A 16,491-nucleotide genomic window follows, 5' to 3' on the forward strand; every position below is an offset into this window, starting at 1 on the left:
ACCCTGGGATTATGACCTGAGCCAAAGGCAGACGCTTAACCGACTGAGCCACCTAGGCATTCCAGGAAAAAATAATTTCAGATTTGGGGTTTACCTAAGAATTAGCCAAAAGACACAGAAGGAACAGCAAAGCTAAAATCTAGAAAATAGTTACAAAGCCTAAAAGGCTATGAATAGGTGTAATAGGATGTTTTCATACCATATGTAAATTTAGTGTATTATTAGAACTATGGGAATTTATATTATCTGAGAAATGGTTACTTGATTATGGAAATGCGATAAAGCTCTATCAGACTGAGAGTTACTGTTGGGTTTCTAAAAAAGGAATCCTCTTTTCTAAGGGTGGGGGTGCTCGGGAGACAGATTTTTTTCCTTTTAAACATAATTTGATCATCAGCATCTCTAGAGCTAACTAATTGTTCTGTGCCTCAGTGTCTTCACCTCTAAAATTGGGGTAATACTGTTATTACGGTTTTAAGGGTTGAGAGAATTAATATGTATAAAGTACTTGCAACAGCGCCTGGCACGTTGCCCTAAAAAATGTTTGCTGTTAAGAATGTAGGCATTCAGCAGGTAAGTAAGACTGGATGGAATGGGTTTGATGTTTTTAAGTACTGAGGATCCTGATGCTAGAGGAAAATTACCCTTTCTGTAAGGACTGCAACTATAGGAAATTGAGGTACATATCGTTATGACTTTAAACTAGACTTTTTGGCAGCAGTTGCCTTGGAGGTCCATGATTGATAACCTAAGGTTCCCAGTTAAATACATAGAGACTTAGGAGTCTCATGAACTGAAATATTAGGCTGAAGATCTTAAGCATTTTTCATTATTAACAGAATAAATGAAAGGGGTTTGACCATAAAGATTTGTGATGCTAAACTGAAAGTTTCTACTGTACTTTCTTACACCTACCTTTGAATTGACTTTTTTTTTTAATGAGTAACCTTTGTCTTTTCTCTTTCACTTAGTACATAGTTGAATATCCCCCTAAATTGTTAAACGTTGTTTAAAATAAATATGTATCCTCGGGCCTAAAATGTCTGCTTTCTGGGCACGGGTTTACATCAATCCTGATATAACAACCCTTAGAGAATGTCCAGGATACAATTTTACTTTACCGCATAAGTATTAAGTCTCACTTATCTAAGTTAACTCCTTTTGTAAAATATTCTCAATTTTTCTGTTTCTGCTGTTCCTTGAAAGATTTGATGAGCTAAACTAATGTAGATGACTTTTTGGAAATGAAGTTGTTAGTGTTTTAAAAGTTAAGAAAAACTAAGTATTGGTTGTATATCATGGAATTAATATTATGGCTTATTGATGAGTTTTGGTGCATTCAGAAAGCCGACCCTTTTAGAACCATTGAAATGGAGTATACCTTTAAAATGAGGGCCATCACCAAAGGTGATCACAAGCACATAGAGCAGTATTGGAGGGAGGGAGAGGGAGAATCAAGAACACAGGAAAGGCTGTGCAAGTTTTAAAATAGATGGCCAAGAGCTGGTCTGTGCCCATTATTAATGTGGCAACCAGAAATCAGTACCAGACAATAAGTATTATCATGTCTGGAGGACTGGTTTTACTAATGGACTTTTTTTTATGTTAAAAGAAATCCTTGCCTAAAGTAACCTTTAAGGACCAGTGAATTCAGCAAAGAAGATAAACAGTATATGCTACCCAGAGGAGAATGGGTGATCTAGGGGAGGGGAAAGATTTCTTCCATAGGAGAGAGGTTGGATTTAGCTTGCTTTTTTAGTGTTCTTAGTAAATGGCTTAGGATGTACCAAGTGCCTAGCTTGTACCTAGTTTTAAATTATGCTGGCCATTTTTGTGTTTCTGGCAGTTCGCAACTTAATTTTAGCTCTATTCTGAAGCAACACTTAAAACAAGTATGTTTTATTCATGTGCTGTCTTTTTTTTTTTTTTAACAGCAACCTTTTGAGGAAGTAGTATAATTAACTGAAGTTTAGAGAAATTGAGCTAGGATCACAAAAGTATTAAATGATAGAGGTACAACCACATGAGTCTTTCCGACTTCTAGTCCAGTAAGGATTTCAGCTTAATTCATAAGAAACTTTAACATTGCTACCCTGATGTAGCCGGTACCATTTTCAGCTTGAGGTTAGACCTAGGCAGTCTGTGTCAAAGCTACAGATGGTCCACTAAAGTCACTCTCCACCCCCACCCATTTCTATTACTTCACTTTTCACCTACTGTAGAATTTAAAAGATCTGTATTTGTAGTTACCTGCTAGTATGCCATGGGATGTGGCTGGCAGTATATTGAGTTTAGACCAGTATTTTAATTTCTTGGCTGCCCATAGATACTTCACTGGCTTTCTTAACTTAGAATGAATTTTTACTGAAAATTGTATGTGTTATGAAAAAAAGCAATATGAATAATACAGACTGGGTCTACAACTGTGTGTAAATAAGGTGACCATATTGACTGGTAATAAACTTCACATGTATGAATTATCTTAAATTGTCATATTGAGCTCAGTTTTTTAAAGTATAAAATACACATTCACTTTAAAATGGACACTAAAAGATAATGATACACTGTGTCTGCAAGTGTTAAGTGATTACAGATTCCTCACTAAATTAGGCACTTAGCACACTTTCATTGACAACTCCTACACTGAAGTTAATTAGTAAAATAATACAGACTTTGAAAAAACTTCTATTTTGACAGTTTGTTGCATATTCTAAGGACCCAGACATAAGGCTTGGTGGCCCGTCTCTTGTTTTTCCTGGTTTATGACTTTCGGCTTTGTGGAATACGGCTGAGATGAAAGGATTTCTTGACGATGCAAACTACTCCGTTGGCCTGTTGGATGAAGGAACAAACCTTGGAAATGTTATTGATAACTATGTTTATGAACATACCCTGGTAAGTGTGCCATATCACATTTCTCAGATACAGTGTTCATAAATTTCTAATTCTAAAAACATTGCTCTATTTCCAAGATGTTAGTCTGATAAAAGTACTTTTTTCAGATGTTAACTTTTCCAGGTTGTCTTAATTTGATGCCCCACTTCCCTTGAGTAGCGATGAGGTTTTCATCCTAGCCCACATTAAAACAACTGCTTCCTAACAGCTTTTTCTCTGCTCTGCCTTTTAGCACCCAGCTCTTGTGTGTTCTATTTTCTTGATATGTTGCTATCTTCCTAGTCACTACATGGCTTCTTACTTATTTTTCTCAACCATAGACTTGAGTAGATTGTAATTTATATTTCAGATAATCCTGGTTGTATGTTGGCTGAGAACTTGCTTACTCTACCACACCAAGTGTCAGCTTCTACAGACTGATATTCACTGCTTCTTAAGATTATTTTTGAATTATCTTTATTGCCTTACTGATAAAATTTGTTTGTTGGAGCTAATTTCCCATATTCCTCAAATTTGTTGAAAAATTATTTTCATGTTACTGGTGTTTAGTAATAGGATATCAAAAAACTTCTCTTGACCTTTACAGATGGGCTCAAATCTCCCACATCTCAGCAAAATCCCTTTCTCTTTCTTCTGCCATCAAAATTTGGAGGGAAAAAAGTGACACTTGTCATACTGTTCAGTCTGTTGTATAACCAAGCCATTCTATAGTTAATTCTCTCCTGTCACTAGGGAACCTCCTAGTGGAAGTATGCTGACCTTTCTGTTCTCTAATTTTTGCAGCCTTCTTTGTGGGTCAGTAATGATCTTTGAAATATTCCTTCCATCATTCTTGTCCCACAACCTTGAATTATCCCATATTCAGTAACATTTAGTGAGGGTTGTCTGAAACCCTATTCTCTCCTAGCAGTGTCATCGAATTATATGGCTCAAGAGTGATTACAACTGAACATCTTGTGGGTTGTTTTGTTTTTAAATCCCAGTTCTCTTGCTGGTAGCCATAAATTGCCTTTTTTTTTTAATTAAAGTAAAAATAAATTTTCTGTGTCTAGAACATTAGGATGGCATATCTTGAAAGAATGGAGTAACTTGAGTATAACTGTCCCATATCTGCCATGCAAAAACCATAATTTCCAATCATGTCTGTTTCCTGGTCAGTATGTTCCAATAATGTACATTTTCAAGTGTGTATTAAAGAATCAAAAACAGTAATATTGTCTTCGTGGCTTTTTAAACAATATTTAGATGTGTATTCTAAATAAGATTATTGTCTGCCATCCAACATTGAGTAACTTATGTGTTGCCTGACATGTTATAGTCCTTTTACCCCTAGACTAGCCATGTTAAAATCATTATAGATCTCCCCAGATCCCTAATTAAAATCTTTTTATTTTTAAGGGAAGAATATCCTTACTCAGATTCATCTGACATTTAGTGTGCTTCTGTATTTTTTAAATATAATTTTGTCATCTCTTTGTCATCTCTACCAACCTTGTCTCCTTAAACATTGGTTCCTAGTATTGCTTTGTTGTTTTACCATCCTGTCGTTAGGTGCGATTTATAATGGAGATATGTAGCTTATTTTGTTTAACATTCCTGATTCTGCTCACTGTAATAGGAAATTAGATCCTGATCTACCGAAGTAAATGTATTTTAAACATCATAGGAAAGCATGGAAGGAAACAGGTCATGTCCTTCTCTACTCCTCCAAATGGAGGCAATTATAAAGTAGAAAGTCCCTAAATTGATAACATTTTTTAAAAAAGCAAAGTAGAGACTATTTTTATATGCCAGCTTAGCACAGCAAAATGAAAAAGGTGTTTGGATTCTCCTGTGTTTGCTGAATCTAGCTTAATTACTCTTAAGCCTTAAATGTAGTAGTGTATGGAAATGTATATTTTGGCTCATTTATGGAGGAAAGAGGGAGTTCTTTACTACTTATGGTACTCTGTTTTCAATAGTTCTTTGATTTTTTTTTTCCCCGTGATCATAACAGACGGGGAAAAATGCATTTTTTGTGGGAGATCTTGGAAAGATTGTGAAGAAACACAGTCAGTGGCAGAACATAGTGGCTCAGATAAAGCCATTCTACACAGTAAAGTGCAACTCCACTCCAGCTGTACTTGAGATTTTGGCAGCTCTTGGAACTGGATTTGCTTGCTCCAGTAAAGTAAGTATTTTTCATTATTTTGTCATTGAACTGCAACATTTTAGAACTCACTTTAACTTTTGGTTACAGTAGTTAGAAAAATTGCAAGGAAGTTTCACTTTGGGATGTTTTAAAACTCTTGTGTAAATTCGCAGCCTGATGGAAATTTACAAACTTTTCAGGTGTACCAATGAAAGGAAAGCTTCATTGAGATGAGACTTTTAAAAGCCTTTTTTTTTTTATCTTTAATCGGGAACTTTTTATCTGTTCCTCATCCTTAGGCTAGAGTAGGTAGACCATTAATTTCTGATGAGAGCAAAATAATTCTAAACCATGAGATTTCTCTGATGGTAGTTATACCTCTTTGAAGGGTTTTAACACAGGTAGTATAAAGTAGTAATTAAATGGAAAATAATAGAAATGTTGCTTTTTAGATGACACTATTTAAAATGTGTTTTTATAGACTGAAATGGCTTTAGTGCAAGAATTGGGGGTATCTCCAGAAAACATCATTTATATAAGTCCTTGCAAGCAAGTGTCTCAAATAAAGTATGCAGCAAAGATTGGAGTGAACATCATGACATGTGACAATGAAGTCGAATTGAAGAAAATCGCACGTAATCACCCAAATGCTAAGTAAGTGTAAAACTAAGTACATGGGAATATTACCTTATGGTGTAGGGTTTGGGTTTGTCTTTGGCCTGGGAAAAGGACATTTATGTAGAGCAGTGTTGTGTATTATAATTATTTTTTGTAACTTAAAAGTTCCTATACGGAAACTGCTAGTAGCATTTTACTGGCTGCCCACTTCTGATCCTTCTTGTAGAGTTGGGATGAGATAAGGGCAGTTTGGAATATGAATTTATAATCTTGAATTCAAAGAAGAAAATGTGGTTGTTGGAATAATGAATGAGGGCCACAGCTGTATTTTCATAATCACATCAACCCTACTAGTTATTTGTCATGTTAGAAACAGGATGTGTGTTGGTCAGCTTTTTTTCCTGGTTGGCTAAGGGTTTAATCTGCCTTTGGCTGTAGTTTCTATATATTTGTCCTTAGTGACAGTGTTTCAGGAGCCTAATCTGTAGATTCGAGGGGTTCCTTTTTTTAAGACCCACTCTTCTCTTTGAATAGGAAGTTTAATATATATATTTTTTACTTGTACCTGCATGTATCCCAAGATTTTTCTAATTAAAAAGCTTACTTTTTAAAAGCAAAAAAGGCAAATTGAATGCTGTCATGAACTGGTATGTCAAGAAGACTTTAGTATCTACTAAAATTGTATTAGTACAAAATTGCTTGCTTTTAATGGGTTATTAACGTGTGTTCCTGAAAATTTTTTATCATATCTGTATTTTCCTTGAACATTTATAATTTTCTTTATTGACTTTGATGGTATTCTTAGGTGTCCCGACAGGATTGATTAGCCTGAAAACCATTGTTTGGATAAAGACCTTTTGGGGGAAATTTTAGTGAGCCACTTGTGTCTAGAAAAATATTTCTGTTCTTTGATCTTCTGAAGATAAACCCTGATTTGGGGTTACTATATTAACTGTAAAGTGATGGTACATTCTTAATAGAGCTGATTCTACCCATAGGAAGAATGATTTGCTTTTATTTTATGAGACTTAACCCCCTCTGATCAGTGGTCATTCATCAGGACTTCCTTGGGAAAACAGTTTTACAAACAGCATTTGCATATTTGCAGGTTTTAGTGGTTTGTAATTACTTTAGTATCTCTTGAGACAGTCTCAGTCATTTTGTCTTGGTTGTCATGATTTGAAAGAAAATACCAAGTAGATTTGAATTAGTATCTAAAAGGCTACTGTTTAGACACAAAAAATAACTCTGAGCTTGCCAATTTTTTTGTAAGATGGTTGAGGTTAATAGGAATTTTCAGAGTAAGTGGTAGAAAGTTAACCAGCTGGAACAATTTAGGGAACTTGAAACATGTAAAATCCCTGGTGTTTTTAACCGAAAGACAATGATGGCATTGCTATTCAATTTAGTCTTTCTAGGTGGTTTTATGGACTGATGGACTTCATTTGAAAGTAATGTCGTCTTTCATTACAGAGCCCAACTGACTCTTGCTGCTACAACAGAGTCTTAACTTCCTGCATTTTCCAAATTCCCATCCTTGTAAGCTTCATGCTTTAGGCCCTAATGGCTAGTTTTTTCTCTATACAGGATTGTTTTTCATTAGGGTCACTTGATTCAACCGTCGCTGGATTTGGGAGCACTGGCAACATAATCAACATACTTCCTACAATCTTCAGGCTTCACATGTGCTGATGATGATGTAAACCAACTCTGCCCCAATCATCTTCCCCTTCTCTTAGGGTCTTACTACATATTGCAACAGAAGATAATATTGGAGGCGAAGAGGGTAACATGAAGTTTGGCACTACCCTGAAGAACTGTAGGCATCTCTTGGAATGTGCTAAGGAACTTGATGTCCAAATTATTGGGGTTAAGTGAGTATTTTGTTTTATTAAATTTCCATTTTATGGGATAAATCTTTGTCTTTCTGATGACAGATCTTTCAGCACTTCATTTGCATGAAGTCTGATTAGATTGAACTTTCAGTTTAATGTATATTCTTTTAGTATAGGAAAAACAAATATGTTTTATCCTTCATATAATTTTATACATATACCTCCCCTTCTCTAATTAAGAGATAAAATAGTAAATAAAATTTCCATTAGGTCAGTAATGTAAAACCCCTCTTAAATTGAAGGGAGAGGATGTACTAGAATTCTAATGAATACCAAAATGACATTCATCTGAGTTGTTGTTTTTTTTTCACCCCATCTTCAAATTTTTTTTCCTTCTCTTTTTAATCCCTTGGGCACGCCAGTAAGACATTGTGTTACCTTCTTGATTTTTATGTGTGCAGAAATGGATAACCAGAGAGATTTAATGATTTGATCATAATCTCAGAACTATGATCTGAGTATAATTGGGAGCACAAAGCTCCAAATTTTTTGAGATGCCAGTCCATTGCCAATCTTACTATAAGATCCTGCTTTTTTAAATTATTAATCAAGATGGATAAAGAATCACCACTGTTAAATTTAATTCTGTCTCAGGTGACAAATATTGACATATGTTTGAGAGTTTTCATATTTCTATTTTTAAAGTTAATATCCAGTAAAAATGACCTTGGGTTTATACTTCATATAAATGTAACAAATTTATGTAACCACTGCCACAATCAGGGTACAGAACCATATTTCAATTAAGTATTCTGAATCTCTGATAAGTATCTCTTAAGTAATACTAACAAGTGTTAGTAATACTCAGCTGAATTAATGTTTGTATTTCACAGTAGACATTTATATTTTGTCAGATAAAACTGTACATTCAAATTAAAGATTTCATGACCCAATTTTATTGCTGGTGCTTGTTACTTTACTATGTATATGTGAAAGCATGTCCTTATCTGATAGTTATAAAGCCTGATAACTCATTGTATAAAAATTCTTTATAAAATTACACTGTTACTCAAACGTTGTCTTTTCTGAAAGGCTGGTATTATAACTTGGATAATTAGTGGCTTGTGCTTCCAGTTCTTTAAATATTTGATAAGGTTATTGTGAATACTGTGTCAATATGGTAAATGAGAACTAAAAAGAATTATAGGAAGGGCCTCTGAAATTTACTGTTGCTTTAAATTTATTCTGTCTCTTTCTTCCAGATTTCATGTTTCAAGTGCTTGCAAAGAATCTCAAGTATACGTACACGCTCTGTCTGATGCCCGATGTGTGTTTGACATGGCTGTAAGTTTTTTCCTTAAATTATTTTGTTATCTTAAGCCAGGATCTTACTTGTTTTTCCTTTTTTCTTCATCTTTTCAAAGATTTTATTTATCCATTTATTTCAGAGAGAGAGAATGTGTGCGCAGGTGCGCATGCCCAAGAGCAGGGGGTGGAGCAGAGAGAGAGGGATAAGCAGACTCCATGCACCAAGAGTTCCATACAGTCATGTTTTTTAAGTGGATAAAGGGATGAAGTAGTAATGTACTTGCATATGTCTACAAGACAGTACAGACATCATCAGGAACACAGCATATACACAACACTGAATAAATCTGTTGGTAGAGACCAAAACTGTTGCCATACTAAGGATTAGAACAGATAATATTTACCTCCTTGGGAACAGGTTTTTGAAATGTCCCTGTAGCCATAATAATTTGGATAAGCATTTAAAGTATTTTTTTCCATCTCTAGGGAGAATTTGGCTTCACGATGAACATGTTAGATATTGGCGGAGGCTTCACAGGAACTGAATTTCAGTTGGAAGAGGTAAACTTTGTTCAGTGGATGGATATACTGGAATAATCTAATTTCTTTGCTACTTAAGTGGTAGATGTAGACAAGGGTTTAACAGTGGCAGGAAATGAACCCTGTAACAAACATCTGTTTAAAATTTGATTCTAAAAAGATGAAGAGGCAATGAATGAGAAGACCTAGCTAACTTTAGCTTAATAAAATTCTATGAACTCTAGCATAACTTACAAAAAGTTTGTATTCAGTTGTGTTTCTGCTCTAATGGAGTACTTGATAATGGTACAAATGAATTTATAATTTGGACAGTTTAAGCTGTTTTATCCGATGTATGTTACTACTCACCTTCCTGCTCTGCCTTCCATCCCTCATTCTGTAATATCTGGAAGCTGATACGATGTTTTGCTCCTTCATTGCTACTGTTAAGGAATATAGAAACATGACTTTAAACAATCACCAGTAGCTATTTGCCATTGGAATTATGAAAGTTTTAATGCCATTCTGATAATACAGACTTTGATCTTTCAAAAGCTTGTTTAATTGCTTGAAGATAACTGCTAAATAGCTAAGCGTTTTGGTCTATAATTGGAACTACTTTGGTTTTAAGTTTTCTAGGAAACCTGTCAATCTCTTAATGTGAATTATCTAATCCAATATTGAAATCATAATGTGGGGTTTAAAATTCACAGGTTAATCATGTTATCAGCCCTTTGTTGGATGTCTACTTTCCTGAAGGATCTGGCATTAAGATAATCTCAGAACCTGGAAGCTACTATGTGTCTTCTGCATTTACACTTGCAGTTAATATCATTGCGAAGAAAGTTGTTGAAAAGGATAAATTTTCCTCTGGAGGTAAGTTACAAATTTTGTTTCTGTTAGATAAATTCATCTTCAAACTAACTGCAATTATCCGATACTAGTCAAGTGTAAAATACTGTAGGACAGACATTTATGGATTATGAGGTTGTGGGTGATATTCAGCCAGCTGTGGGCAGTTTAGGGAGCTTTTTAAAATGCCCTAGTGAAGTTACCACTCCATAAGACATCTGAAATCTAACTCTTGTTTCTGATGTTTAGATATGTATATTTTATTTATTTATTTTTTATCCCCCCCCCCACGTGCATGTGGGGTGGGGGTGGGGCATAGGGTGAGAGAGAGTCTTAACCAGACTCCGTGCCAAGTGCTGAGCTTGAGGCAGGGCTCAGTCTCATCACCCTGAGGTCATGCCCTGAGCCAACATCAGAAGTCAGTTGCTTGGGGCGCCTGGGTGGCACAGCGGTTAAAGCGTCTGCCTTCGGCTCAGGGCGTGATCCCGGCGTTACGGGATCGAGCCCCACATCAGGCTCTTCTGCTATGAGCCTGCTTCTTCCTCTCCCACTCCCCCTGCTTGTGTTCCCTCTCTCGCTGGCTGTCTCTATCTCTGTCAAATAAATAAATAAAATCTTTAAAAAAAAAAAAAAAAAGTTGCTTAACCAACTGAGCCACCCAGGTGCCCCTAGTTATTCGTGTTTTAGATAACTTCCCCCAGGTGATTGATTCTCCTATCTTGTTAAGAACTAGTGTTTTATTGTAATGTCTCTTGTCCTGTTCCTCATAGTGAGATGGGTCACAGGAAGGATCTACTTTTTTACATAACAAGGGCCAACAGAGTGTTAATCTGTCTCTAGTCAAACCAACAAAAAGGCACTAGACTGTCTTGCTGGCAAATACCACTTAAAAAAATGGCGAAAGTACTGCTCTACATTAAGACTTGTTCCTATAGTTTGTTTTTTTCCTTAAGTTAGCAGGAAGAATGAGGTTTTTTTTTTCTTTTGAGTTTTTTTAAATATCTCAAAGTTGAAGAGCTGCAAAGAAAATAATAAGGAACTTCCCATTTTGATCGCTTGGTGAAGATGGTGTCAGGTGGGTTTCTTCATTAGGAAGTGGAAAGATAATTTGTAGATAACCTTTTTCTTTTCATACTTTCACCGCATTAGTTTTAACATCAGTGAATTTCTGACTCCATTACTCAGTCTAAGAATAGCTTTCTCTATTTATTTGTAGTTTAGACTCCTAAATACTTATTCATTAGATTATGTAATTGATTATGTTTACTCTCCAAAACTGGGGTCCTTTTGACATGTCCCCATCATTCCCTGAGCACTTCTTTACTTCATGGTACATCAAGATGTTCCAGGTTCTTTACTTGCCTCAGTCCTAGAATTGGCCATTTCTCCAAGGAGCGAGCCTCCAGTTTTTAATGGAGAGTGGTATTTTAAAAACCAAGAAAGGATCGTGAGTAATGGTTGTTTTCTCTGCTATCATTTCATCTAGGCTTTCTCACTGAGCAGAACCAGGAAATGCGTGTGTGTGCGCGCATATATACACATTGCACACATAACTATATATCATCAAAGCTGTGCATGCAGTATACCATACCACATGGTGCATTCTGTTTTTCTCCTTACATATTATAACTCTCTTTCCCAACAGTGAGAAACCTAGCTCCCCTTATCCTACACCTACACACATTTGCTTAAATCTGAAATACACAGGAGGTGTTTCCCGAATAGCTAGCTTGTACCGCTGCAAATAACCAAACTACTTAACCTGTAGTTCGGTATCTCTTTAGGATTGGTTTTTGACATAAGATTATACTCCCTGTATAAAAATTTAAGTGTGTAATTTGACAAATTAATGAAAGCATATCCTGACATCCCTATAAAAACATAAATTTCATATCAGAATTTTTTCTTACCAAGTTTGTTCCTTTGCTAGACAGTCACTATTGTGATGGTTTTTGCACCATTGAGTAGTTTGGGCTGCCCTCAAACTCCATATAAATGGAATCCTCTAGCATATATTTTAGGACAGCTTGGTATAATGTCTGATTGAACTTTGTTTCATGTTTATTGCTAATATTCCACTGTGAATAGACAATTTATCCATTGTCTTTGCTGATGAATATTTGGTTGTTTCCAGTTCTGGGCTATTACAGATAAAACTTAACGTTGTTGTGTAAGTCTTGCGGACATTTTTCATGTCATTGGGGAAATGACTAAGAATAGAATTGCTGGGTCACAGAGTAGATGTTTTTAAAGATTTCAAAGTGGTATTTTACCCTCCCACTGGTGGTGTATATGTTCAAGTTCTGGTTGTGCCCTCACTTTTACTGGTTTTTTTTTTTTTTTTTGTATTATCACTTTTTAATTTTATGCAGTAGGTGTGGTGGTGGAAGCTTATTGTAGTTTTAATTTGCATTTACCTGGTGACTCTTATAGAGCACTTTTTTCATGTGTTCATTGGTCACCTTCCTTTGTGAAGTATTTTAGTTTTTTAGGCTAACAGTTTTAAGGTATGTCAGTATATATCAGGTTTTTTAAAGTTAATTTAAATATTTTGGGAAATGTGAAAACAAAGTTCTTTCAGTATTCGATCTGCTATGCCTTGCATAGTTTAACTATATATTAGACATTTTAGTGTAAATTCATGTTCATTTTTTCTGCTTTATTTCAGTAGAAAAAACCGGAAGTGATGAACCAGCCTTCATGTATTATATGAATGATGGTGTTTATGGTTCTTTTGCAAGTAAACTGTCTGAGGACTTAAATACCATTCCAGAGGTTCACAAGGCAAGTTGTATTACAAATAACAGAACTGCTTATTTGGTAGTTTATTAACTGACCCCCCCCCCTTTTTTTAAGGTGCATCCCAATTTTTGGAAGAATACTCTAGGATGGAGAATATTGCCCTTTTTTGAGGATTTGCCTGCCTTAGATGGAGTTAAGAAGGAGCACCATTGCCCTTGTTTCTAGGCCTGCCTTTCATAGGCATATTGAATCTGATGTTGTGAAAATGCTCTCATCCACCCTCAAATTCAATACCTGCAATAACATGAGTAAAAACTTAATTTAGAAAGTTTCTTTTCCCCTGACAGAAATACAAGGAAGATGAGCCTCTGTTTACAAGCAGCCTTTGGGGTCCATCCTGTGATGAGCTTGATCAAATTGTGGAAAGTTGTCTTCTTCCTGAGCTGAATGTGGGAGATTGGCTTATCTTTGATAACATGGGAGCAGATTCTCTCCATGAACCATCTGCTTTTAATGATTTTCAGAGGCCAGCTATTTACTACATGATGTCATTTAGTGATTGGTAAGGTATTGTTTTCATTTTAAAGCTAATTGGATATTTGAGATGACATTAAATATCAGCTAATGATTTTAATTCTGTAACAAATGCCTAACTTAAAAGTAATAGCAAAATACTCCTCTGTTAAGGGTTATTGGAAGACTCGTTTTTTTATAATCTTATTTCATTGTTCATTTGTTATGTGTTGGTGTGGTCTTTCTGCTTAGAATTATGGTTTTGTGTTTGGTTTTTTTGAAAGGTATGAGATGCAAGATGCTGGAATTACTTCAGACACAATGATGAAGAACTTCTTCTTTGTGCCTTCTTGCATTCAGCTGAGCCAAGAAGATAGCTTTTCCTCTGAAGCTTAAACAGGCATTAATGCTTCTTTAGATCTGAAGTTGCAGGTTAAGCTTGTCTGGTCTACATTCCAGTGTGAAACAAATTCAAATAATCTTACTCTGTTAATTCTCTCGGGAAAAAAAATCTATTAGTAATAGCTATTTGGGACCAGACAAAATCAGCTTTCATCTATAATTCATTGGGGGGTAATTGGGAGATTTAGATAATGTATCCAGATTTAAACTTACCAGTTTGTCGTGCCCCATAAGCGTTTAAAATAAAATATGCAACAAAATGGATGACTTAGTGGAGATGGAAGCCCATTAATTGGGTTCCCCATTAAATCGTTTACATACAAGTACACAGTTTTTATACTAAGGATTCATGTTAAAAAGTCTTGTAAAGTTAAATGTCTTTCACCCAGATATATCAGATGTCAGTGGAAGACCAGTGTGACTTCATTAGATACGTTTAGTGTATTTAGAATGTGTAAATTTGTGCTTTGAACTGTAGTTTAATAAATGTAAAATTGCATCATAGTATTTGTTGTATTTGACCTAATGTAACCCTTGTATGATTGCAATAAAATTTTGTGTAGATTTTACTGTTTTTTCAGGCTAAAACTTTGGGAAAGGGGCTAGCTAGCAAAGGTAGTTTTGAAATAGATGTGTATATGGACTGTTTTGAAGGGGTTTTTTTTGGTTTTTTGTTTTTTTTTGTTTTTTTCCTTTATAGCCCATTTAAGTTTAGTTTGGCTCAGTAGTACATTTTTTTTCAGTTATTTAAATAGTAATTTAAGTAAAATGTTTGGTAAATCATTGTGAAGTTCAGATTCATTATGGAGAGTTGATGTGCAGTAAGCATGATGTTTAACAATTTTAACACCAAAAATGTTAATTCTGCATAAACCAATTGTAATAATTAATAGGTGTTTCTGTATAGATAGAATGCATAGAATACCTTAGTAAATTTTTGAATTACAAATCTTTTGGCTGAAATGGAAGATTCTATTAAATACTTTGAATAAACTTGGGGGGGAGGGAAATAAAATCGCAGAAGACTCTGCAGCGCACTAAAACTTAAAGAAGGGCTACATCTATATCCAGAAACCTGATGCTCTTTTGCACGGAATATTATTTAAATTCAGAGTTGTAAGGGGGTGGGGTGAAGCACGCCTATTCTCAATTTCTTAATTGCAATGATTTCAGACTTTAGTGGGAGTTTGTTTTGTTTTAGTTACACTTAGTTTCTTGTTATTTCCCGTTTGTTCAGCTTAGTAATTTTAATTCTTTTCATACTAAAATTTTGTGACTGGGGAAGGGAGTTAGCATTACTAACCTGACAGTTGTTGCCAGGAGTTTGCATTGTTCACTGCTAGTATATTAGTAATCCTAGATCTCAGAATCACAATAGTAATAAACAACAGGGGTCATTTTTTCCTGACTTATTCTATGTTCAGATGTGGAATTTCTGTCTCCCAAGAGGAAATGTGACTTCATTTTGGTGCCAATGGACAGAAAATTCTACCTATGCTACATAGGAGAAGTTTGGAATGCACTTAATAGCTGGTTTTTACACCTTGATTTCAAGGTGGAAAGAAATTGATCATGAATCTCTAATAAATTTCAATTTAAACCAGTAGGTGCTTAATATTTTTTGATTTGATTGATGCCCATTTGAATTTCATGGGTTCTAATAATTAAATTTAAGACCCCAGTCCATTGTCATCTATAATTACCCTTGGACTTTACCAAGGTATAATATGGGGTTTTATGCCAAGTTCCAAGCTACATGCAACTTTTTTTAACTGTAATAAAGAGGAGGAATTATTCCCAGCCTTCTTTATGTGTTGTGCTTTGTGGTCCAGAAATGGCAGACCTTTTAGAAGATGGTACAACTTTGAGTCCTTGGCTTGACTATACAGCTTTGAGCTTCATGGCATGTCAACTTTGCCATATTCATAGGAGATTTCTATGTATAACAGCTCAGAGTTGCAAATTTCACATGTGAATGAGATGGTAACTTTAAGAAATGTCTGTATTGTATTTGAAGACTGTTCGCCATAAATCTGAAGTTTGAACTTATGTATTTCAATTTGGTATGCTAAAAAGTACTGAATTAATGTAACAATCTTTTTTTTTTTACAATATTGTAATCTCAGTTCAGAATTTAACTGAAAATATAATACCCAAATGATTTCTATATAGTAAATTGAACTGTAAAGGTAATTTGTGTGTGATTCTGAATACACAAGATAAAATGTTTTTATTCCTCCTTACGTTTTACTTTGGCTTCTATCATGAAAGAGTTAATTCTGCATATCAACTTTGTATATATTTGAAAAGCATTCTCTCAGAATCTTTATTATAAAGTAGCAAATCTGGTAAAATGTTGGGCGTTACCTATGAAAGATTTTGATAAGATTCAGTACATATGAGCACTAAGATGTTTCCAGGGCCATGTTTTCTAGACCCATTAATTTCCCAGCCTCTTAAATTTTAAACTTAGACTAAAATTGATTTAAGTTAAGGTAGGTATTCCAAGTAATTGTGGGCACTGTAACATTCAATGCAAATATTGTGTTTAAAAAGCCACTGTTAAATCTTTTGTGTTTCTTGTTGGGGACTTTGTATTTTCTCACTGTAGATACTAGCAACTTGACCAACAATATAGTAAGAATACTTGCTTAATTGGTTTCAGACTATAAGATC

The 16,491-nt window shown here is 34.9% G+C and overlaps 1 protein-coding gene across 5 annotated transcripts in view; it reads left to right on the top strand.

Annotated features, from left to right (window-relative positions):
- Nucleotides 1-16,058, top strand: part of AZIN1 (antizyme inhibitor 1) — a 29,670-nt gene extending 13,612 nt beyond the window's left edge. For 4 of the 5 annotated variants that reach the window (XM_045805831.2, XM_045805832.2, XM_045805830.2 and 1 more), the window contains 10 exons: nt 2,698-2,895; nt 4,892-5,065; nt 5,508-5,680; nt 7,384-7,518; nt 8,742-8,823; nt 9,274-9,348; nt 10,020-10,182; nt 12,827-12,942; nt 13,248-13,462; nt 13,698-16,058. In XM_045805831.2, the coding sequence (XP_045661787.1) occupies nt 2,794-2,895; nt 4,892-5,065; nt 5,508-5,680; nt 7,384-7,518; nt 8,742-8,823; nt 9,274-9,348; nt 10,020-10,182; nt 12,827-12,942; nt 13,248-13,462; nt 13,698-13,809 (1,347 nt within the window). In that variant the 5' untranslated portion in view covers nt 2,698-2,793 and the 3' untranslated portion in view covers nt 13,810-16,058. The remainder of the gene's footprint in view (nt 1-2,697; nt 2,896-4,891; nt 5,066-5,507; nt 5,681-7,383; nt 7,519-8,741; nt 8,824-9,273; nt 9,349-10,019; nt 10,183-12,826; nt 12,943-13,247; nt 13,463-13,697) is intronic. The other variant, XM_045805833.2, reaches the window with a different exon arrangement.
- Nucleotides 16,059-16,491: the final 433 nt, after the last annotated feature.

The sequence above is a fragment of the Ursus americanus genome, chromosome 9 (genome assembly GCF_024610735.1).
Source record: "Ursus americanus isolate L20-20 chromosome 9, mUrsAme1.1.p, whole genome shotgun sequence".
NCBI classification, from domain to species: Eukaryota; Metazoa; Chordata; class Mammalia; order Carnivora; family Ursidae; genus Ursus; species Ursus americanus.